This window comes from Psammomys obesus, unplaced genomic scaffold (genome assembly GCF_907164565.1).
Source record: "Psammomys obesus unplaced genomic scaffold, mPsaObe1.curated_primary_1811, whole genome shotgun sequence".
Taxonomy (NCBI): domain Eukaryota; kingdom Metazoa; phylum Chordata; class Mammalia; order Rodentia; family Muridae; genus Psammomys; species Psammomys obesus.
The window spans coordinates 14,190,774-14,198,664 of NW_026596064.1; the positions used below are offsets into that span (position 1 = coordinate 14,190,774).

The window sequence follows — 7,891 nt, forward strand, 5'->3', positions numbered from 1 at the left end:
ACATTTTGAGGAAGCCGAGGAGAGGGGGCGGCTTCCATTTTTAATTTATTTAAGACCACCTCCTTACAGATAATATAAAAGAGATAATATAAAAGAAACATAAAAGATAATCTAAAAGACTTGGTTTCAAACACCTAAACAGTGGCTAGAGTTGAAAGCTTTGCTACGGACACTGTCACAGGACGTCAGCACACTTCAGGGCACTTCAGTGTTCCTGAGGAATGGACATGGTTTCTCTTTCCTCCCACTGGGATGTTCTCGGCATAAGTCGCTGCTCTTTGATGTATTTTCCATGTAGAAGATACAGAGCCTGCAAGTCAGGCTGACATTTGGAGTAGGCCCATCCCCATTCCCATGCCAGAGCCACAGACTAACGGCCACATTCATCTTTTAAAGAAGGTGAGTGAGAAGGCAATTCCTAATCCAAAAACAGCACCTCACTTCACCACCGGGTCGGTGCACCTGTTCCACTATCTGCCTAGGTCAGTCCCCCCCCCCCCCCCCCCCCCCCCCCCCCCCGCCCCCCCTTCCCCCCCTTCCCCGCCCCCTCCCCCCCCCCACCCCCCCCCGCAGCTCCAGTGCTCTGACTCTGGAGAAGAAACATTTACGCTACAATTTTATACCGAAAGAATGTAACTTGAAATCTTATTTTATAAGGTTTATAGTCAAGAGTTTGCCTTGAATCTCAGAAGAGACTTTGGAATTTTGGACAGTTAAGACTTTGGGGAGTCTTTATTGTTGTTGTTGTCGTTTCTGTTTTTGTTTTTAGAGACAGGGTTTCTCTGTGTATCCTTAGCTGTCCTGGAACTCACTCTGTAGACCAAGTTGACCTTGAACTCAGAGATTCACCTGCCTCTACCTACCAAGTGCTGGGATTACAGGCATGTGCCGCACCTGCCCAGCAACTTTTAGAATTCTTACAGTTGGATTAAATATATTTTGTACCATGATGTGGTACATACCCATGAGCCTATGGGCATCAGGAAAGGAATGTCATAGCTTTCATTTGAAATTTCCCAGCAAGTTTATGTTTTAAGTACTTGTCCCCTGACTGGGTTTAATGTTTTAGGGGGCTATAGAGCCTTTAGGAGGTGCGGCCTAGAAGCTAAAGAAGGGCTCTAGAGTTGGGTCTTTGAAGGTTATGGATTTGCCTTTAGTCCCAGTCACACACTGCTTCGTGGTCCCTTGAAGATGAGAAGCCTTCACCACACACTCCCACTATCATGAATCCTGCCATGTTGCCCTCACCATTGTGGGAGAAGGCCTTCTGAAACTTGTTAGCCAAGATAAAACTTCCCTCAGATAGTTTTGTTAGGTGTTATGTCACAGCAGCATATAGATGACCAATACAACCACGTCTGCTTGTTCGTTTATTTTGTTTGTTCGCTTTTCTAGTAACAGTGTCTCTATCTGTAGAAGGGAGGGTGGCTATCACAACACCCAGGACTGTATCACTTTTGACTAAAAGTGCAAACAAGCACTGTCTAAGCAGCTATAAGTCAGTTTCATAGTAGGGCCCTGATTAGGTCTGTTTTGTCCCCCACAGTTCTAAGTCTTCAAGCAGTTTGATTGGCAAAATCAAGATCAGACCACACTATATCGTCTTGACAGGTTGATGTGTTGGGCAAAAAAAAAAAAAAGAGAAACATAGAAGCAACTCAAGTGAGCTTCCACCAGCAAAATACACCGTGGCCTTTGTCTTCTAAAACTTGCAGCGTAGTGGGAGAGAGAATCCACACAAGCAAATGTGAAATTGCTGTGGTATACAATCATGACAACTGTGTAGACACGATGGCTGAGGGAGCAGTTCATTTCAGATCTACAAGGGTGCTTCCCTCGAGAACGCTACTCAAGAATTTAGATCAGAATGAAGACAGGGACCAACGCTGTCCCGGGCAGACAGAATAGCACAGGAGAAGTCAGCTTGGTAAAAAGGAGACTTACTCATGGGAAGAACTAAGATAAAGACGCTGTGGTGAGGCAGAGCAGGGTGTGAGGTGAGACTTAAGCAGGTGCTTAGCAATAACTGTCTTTGCTAAAAAAGGTTTAGCCCCACACATGGGGCCACAGGTTACTAAAAGCAGGATAGAACCCTAGCACATCTGCCTTCATTTTTATCTGTCTCCGTAACTTTGGATCAGTTACCTGCTTTGTTTTGCTCTGGGGCACATTAATCAGTGAAAGAGTGTCCACCTCAAACACTCTTTAGTTTGGTGTGATGGTCTGAATGAGAATGTTCCCCCTAGACTCAAGTATTTGAATGCTTAGCAAGCAGGGAGTAGCAGTATTTGAAATCCTTAGAAGGCTTTTAATAGGTGTGGCCTTGTTGAAGGAAGCGTGTTGATGGGGATGGGCTTTGCCGTTTCAAAGGCCCTTGCAAAGTGCCCCCCGGCTCTACCTGAGGACCAGGATGTCGCACCTAGCTACTGCTCCAGTGCCATGTAAGCTTTCTTTCATTACAGTTGCCTTGGTCATGGTGTCTCTTCACAGAAACAGAACAGTGACAAAGACACATGATAAAACCTAGCCTGTCTCAAAACCCTTTAAAGCTAAAGGCACAACAAGAACGGTAACTGAGTTATCTTACTGTCAGCTTTTTACAATCTCATGTTCCAGAGACTCCCAAAGTACTTGAAAGTCTCCAGTCATTGTCTCAACACTGTAGTCACCTTAGATCCTGGAACAGAAAAGCCTTGTGTACAGACTGTCCTACCATGAGAGTACCCTCAGCTGGGAATAATCTTCTCCGAGGAACCAGATTATCTTCTCAAAAGATACGACTTCTTCCAGCTATTTTACAGACCAGAACTTAGATAATGATCAACCTGATCAAACATTGGCCAAGACTGCTTAACCATGAATACTTCTTGCTCCCTGTTCCAATTCTTCATCTGTTTATACCTAAGGCTTGTGCCAGTGCCCTAAAATAGACTTGGAGTTACTGCACCCATTAATCTGTACTTCCCCATGTGGTCACACTGCTTAAATCTCTTTTCTATGCTTTATGTAATTATTCATCCCTTAAAATCATGTGTGTATTAGAATATATACTTGTGCATAGCATATTGGCACTTGGTTCCAGGCCTTATTACCTAAAGCTCCAGCAGCAAGACTAAAGAGGCTGGTAGAGAACTATTCAAGCTGGGCAGTGGTGGTACACACCTTTAATACCAGCATTCAGAGACAGAGGCAGGAGGTTCTCTGAATTTGAGGCCAGCCTGGTCTACAGAGTGAGTTCCGGGACAGTCAGGGCCACACTGAGAAGACCTGTGTTGAAAAACCAAAATCAAACAAACAAAGCAAACCAAAAACAGGCTATCCATATTACCGCAGGTCACAGTAAGTGTTTCACATTGTATCTTTTTAAAGCTTATTCTTCTTTCCTATGTTACATCCCACCTGTGGTTTCCCCTCTTTCCTTCCTTCCCAGTCCCTCCTACCTTCCTCTTCCCCAGATCCACTCCTCCTGTTTCCCTTCAGAAAGGGGGCAGGCCTCCCAGGGATGTCAACCAGAGCATGTCAAGTTGAGATAAGACCATGTACATCCCCTCACATTAAGGATGGATGAGGCAACCCAGTAGGAGGAAAAGGGTCCTAAACTCAGGCAAGAGAGTCAAAGACAGCCCTGCTCCCACTGTTAGGAGTCCCCAATAACGCCAAGCTACACAATCATAACATGTATACAGAGGAACTAGGCCAGTCCCATACAGGCTCCCTGATTGTTGATTCAGTCTCTGTGAGCCCCTATAAGCCCTGGTTAACTTATTCTGTGGGTTTTCTTGTGGTGTCCTTGACCCCTCTGGTTCCTACAGTACAATCCTTCCTCCTCCTCTTCCACGGGATTCCCTGAGCTCTGTCTAATGTTTGGCTGTGGGTCTCTACATCTGCTCCCATTAGCTGCTGGGTGAAGCCTCTCTGATGATGATCATGCTAGACTCAGGACTGTGAGTTTAGGAATTATTTCACTGACTTTTTTTTTTTCTGGTCCTATTTGTTTCTACTCTAGGTCTCTCTCTGGGCTCTCTAGCCTCTGGTTCCTGGTTCTCCAGGCAGTGTCAGGCATGGCTCCCTCTCCTGTCATGGGTCTCAAGCTGGGCCAGTCATTGCTTGGCCACTCCCGTAAGTTCTGAGCCACCTTTACCCCAGCACACCTTCAGGCAGGACAAGCTGTAGGTCAAAGGTTTTGTGGCTGAGTTGGTGTCCCAATCCCTCCACTGGAGCTCTTGCCTGGTTAAGAAGATGGCCAGGGTTCAGGCTCCATGTCCCCCATTGCTAGGAGTCTTCACTATGGTCACCCTCTTAGATTCTTGGAGATTTCCACTGCACTAGGTTTGCACCTTGCTCTTGAAAAGCCTTTCAGCTCCAGGCAGCTGTCCCGGTACTTCTCCTCTACCCCCGCCCCCACAACTGATTTCTCCTGTTTCCATCCCAACCTGCCTCTAGTCTACCCACAAAATCTATTCTGTTTCCCCTTCCCAGGAATATTCATGTGTCTCCCCTTGAGCCTTCCTTGTTACTTAGCCTCTCTGGGTCTGTGGACTAGAGCATGATTATCCATTATTTTACATTTAATATCACTTATAAGTGAGAACATACCATGTTTGTCTTTCTGGGTCTGGGTTACCCAGAAAGGATGATTTTTTTTTCTAGTTCCATACATTTGTCTGTAAACTTCATGATGTTATATTTTTCTAACAGCAGAATAATTTTAAATTCTGTAAATGTATCACATTTTCTTTATTCATCCTTTGGTTGGGGGACCTCTAGGTTCTTTCCAGTTTCTGGATATTATGAATAAAGCTGCTATGAACATACCTGAGCAAATGTTCTTGTGGTATGATAGAGCATCTTTTGGGTATATGCCCAGGATTTGCAATTCCTTGATAGCTAAGGATGCTAAACATTTCTTTAAGTATTTTTTGGCCATTTGAGATTTCTCTGTTGAGAATTCTCTTTTTACCTCTGTATCCCATTTTTTAATTGGGTTATTTGGTTTGTTAGTGTCTAATTTCTTGAGTTCTTTATATGTTTTGGATATTAGCCCTCTGTCAGAGATAGGGTTGGTGAAGATCTTTTCCCATTCTGTTGGCTGCCACTTTATCCTACTGATGGTGTCCTTTGCCTTACAGAAGCCTTTTAATTTTATGGTGTCCCATTTATTGTCTGTCTTAGTCTCTGCACTACTGGTGTTCTGTTCGGAAAGTTGTCCTCTGTGCCAATGATTTCAAAGCTATTTCCTACTGTCTCTTCTATCAAATTCAGTATATGCGGTTTTATGTTAAGGTCTTTGAACCACTTGGACTTGATTTTGTACAGGGTGATAGATATGAATCTATTTGTACTCTGTTGTGCTCTTTTTAATCTCTTTTTTATTTGGGGTTCTTAAAAACCTCTCCCTTCCAACCCCCAGACTCCAGGTAAGAGAGAATAGGTTAGTGGGGAGGGGCATAGACCCCTTTACTTCTCCCATCTGTTTATGGTGGATGGGTTCTTTTGGGGCTATACCAATCTTCATCAGGGGCTTATGCAGCAAGCAGCCTCCTCTGTCTATCTCCTCCAAACCACTGCATCACAAAGTATCTCTTCAAGCTGCCACACTATCCATCTCTGGTCTCTCTAAACTACCACATACCACACACCACACATGACACATCACCCTTTCTCTTTCTATTTATATCCCTCAGAGTCCTAGACGTGCCTCTCCTTGCTGAAAGAGGCAGGCCATTACCAAACGGCAAAAACCATATCCGCAGGAGACAGTTATCAGCTGTGGACAAACTAAAGCCCAAACTAAAATCCCACACTTGGGATTGAAACAAAAACATATTTACATAACATAACTGAGTTTTTTTTTAGGAAACCAAAACTTCCATTACAGGATATTCTTCTATATGTAGACAGCCAGTTAGACCAGCACGCTTGTTGAAGATGCTTTCTTTTTTCAATTCTGGCTTTTTAATGAAAAAGCAGATGTCAATAGTGTGGAGAGCTGTGGGACACAGCTACAAAGCCAGCCTGAGAGACAGGCCTAGAAGCTCAATATTGAACTCACAAGGCGATACTGGAAGACATCCAGGAAAGATGTGCCTGCCTTTCGTTTCCAAGTCAATAGTTTAGCTGGATAGTCCCGGATGCTCCAGGTAACCCGGAAGCCTCCAGCACCTGAACACAAATGGCCTCTTGCTGAAGCAACACACCTGTGGCCAAGCTTGACGAGCTGAGTTGGATCACTAGGACTCACACTGTGGTGTGAAGAGCTGCTTGTTAAGCTGCTTTGTTATGTTTTCACCTGGTGTAGGAAGTAGTTTTTGAAAAGTAGTCGTTTCCACACCTTTTTTCTTTTTGTATTGATGTGACTTGTTTTTGCTTTGCCTATAAATAATGAACCCTGGAATAAACCTGTGCTTCTTCAGTCATTACTGACAGCCCTCACAAGCCGACCCTGTGTGTAGTGTGATTTATCTTCACTTCCCACTCAGGTACCGTTTGCCTCTGCCAGTGGGTTCTGGCACTATAGGTGGGTGGATTTACATCTAGGTCTTGAATTCCATTGATTAACCTGTTTTGTGCCAATATCATGCAGTTGCTCTGTAGTATAGCTTGGAAATCAGGGATGGTGATACCTCTGGAAGTTTTTTTTTATTGTATAGGATTGTTTTAGCTATCCTGTTTTTTGTTTTGTTTTGTTTTGTTTTGTTTTGTTTTTCTTTTTGTTTTCCATATGAAGTTGAGTATTGTTCTTTCAAGGTCTGGAAAGAATTGTTACACTGTATTTTAACAGCCATTAAAAACAATGTAAATGTCATAAGGGAATAGGATGAGAAAATTAGCAGATGTGAACAAATTTGTATAGAAAAGATCAGCTGTACTTTGCAGAACTGATGGGTTTGGCTACAAAGACTACAAAAAAGTTATACTGAGTTTTAAGTTGATTTCCAACTTTGTGCCTCCTACTTTCCTATTAAGTATACTGTATTGGAAAGAGAATAAGTTAAACGAAAAAGGTAAGTTTTTAAGGGAATGATTGCAAAACAGTAGAAGGGGAAATGTTTTGTTGCACTTTTGGGCTGCAGGAAGAAACTCTTGAAGCCTGTTCTCCCAAGTTGGCTACAGTCTGAGGAAAAAGATACGTGTTGCAAAAATGGTGCTTCCTTCTTCTGTCTTGACCTGACAGGAACCTTAACGGACGTCAATCGCCCTAATCCAAAACGACAAGATACTTGGGCAATCGTGTACAGAGGTGAAGACATGGCATCTGGAAGAGGTTAGGAGAAACGGACACTTGGATCCACACATCACTTAGATCCAGAAGGAGGACATTGTTATAAAATAGCAAATGGCCAAGACAAATTAACCACCTACGCACTGGTCGCTGATCCGGGCTAGCGCGCCGGAAGCGGGGAGGGAATGACCCCCATCCAAGATGGCGGCGGCTACGGAGGCGGGAGCGCCCTGGAGCATCTTTGCCCTCATCCAAGATGGCGGCCCCGTGGGCGCTGTCCCGGCTCCGCCCCGTGCCGCGGCCCCGCCTCCCCTCCGTCCCTCCCTCCGCCCCCTCGCAGTACCCCGTCGGGTCTGAGGTGCACGCGCGCGCGGCGAGGAGAGCGGTCTGCGGGCGCTTGACATGGCGGCAGCGGCGGCGACTGCAGCGACCAAGGGGAACGGGGGCGGCGGTGGCCGAGCGGGGGCCGGCGAAGGCGGCGGCGGCGGCACGCGGAAGAAGAAGGGCCCCGGGCCTGTGGCCACGGCGTACCTGGTCATCTACAATGTGGTGATGACGGCGGGGTGAGGCTGGGGCTCGGGGAGGCGGGGAGCGGGCTCTGCGGCCGGGGCGGCCGTGCAAGCCCGCGCGCGGCCGGGCTGGGAACCCGCAGCCCGGGGCCGCCGCCGC

General features: G+C 45.8%; 1 protein-coding gene and 1 pseudogene across 1 annotated transcript in view; one reads left to right on the forward strand and one right to left on the reverse strand.

The window, feature by feature from the left end:
* Positions 1–205: 205 nt before the first annotated feature.
* LOC129689831 (MICOS complex subunit Mic10-like) lies at positions 206–491 on the reverse strand (annotated as a pseudogene).
* Positions 492–7,574: 7,083 nt separating this feature from the next.
* Positions 7,575–7,891, forward strand: part of Hacd2 (3-hydroxyacyl-CoA dehydratase 2) — an 86,783-nt gene continuing 86,466 nt past the window's right edge. Inside the window, exon 1 of the mRNA XM_055625061.1 lies at positions 7,575–7,785. Within this exon, the coding sequence (XP_055481036.1) occupies positions 7,625–7,785 (161 nt within the window). The 5' untranslated portion in view covers positions 7,575–7,624. The remainder of the gene's footprint in view (positions 7,786–7,891) is intronic.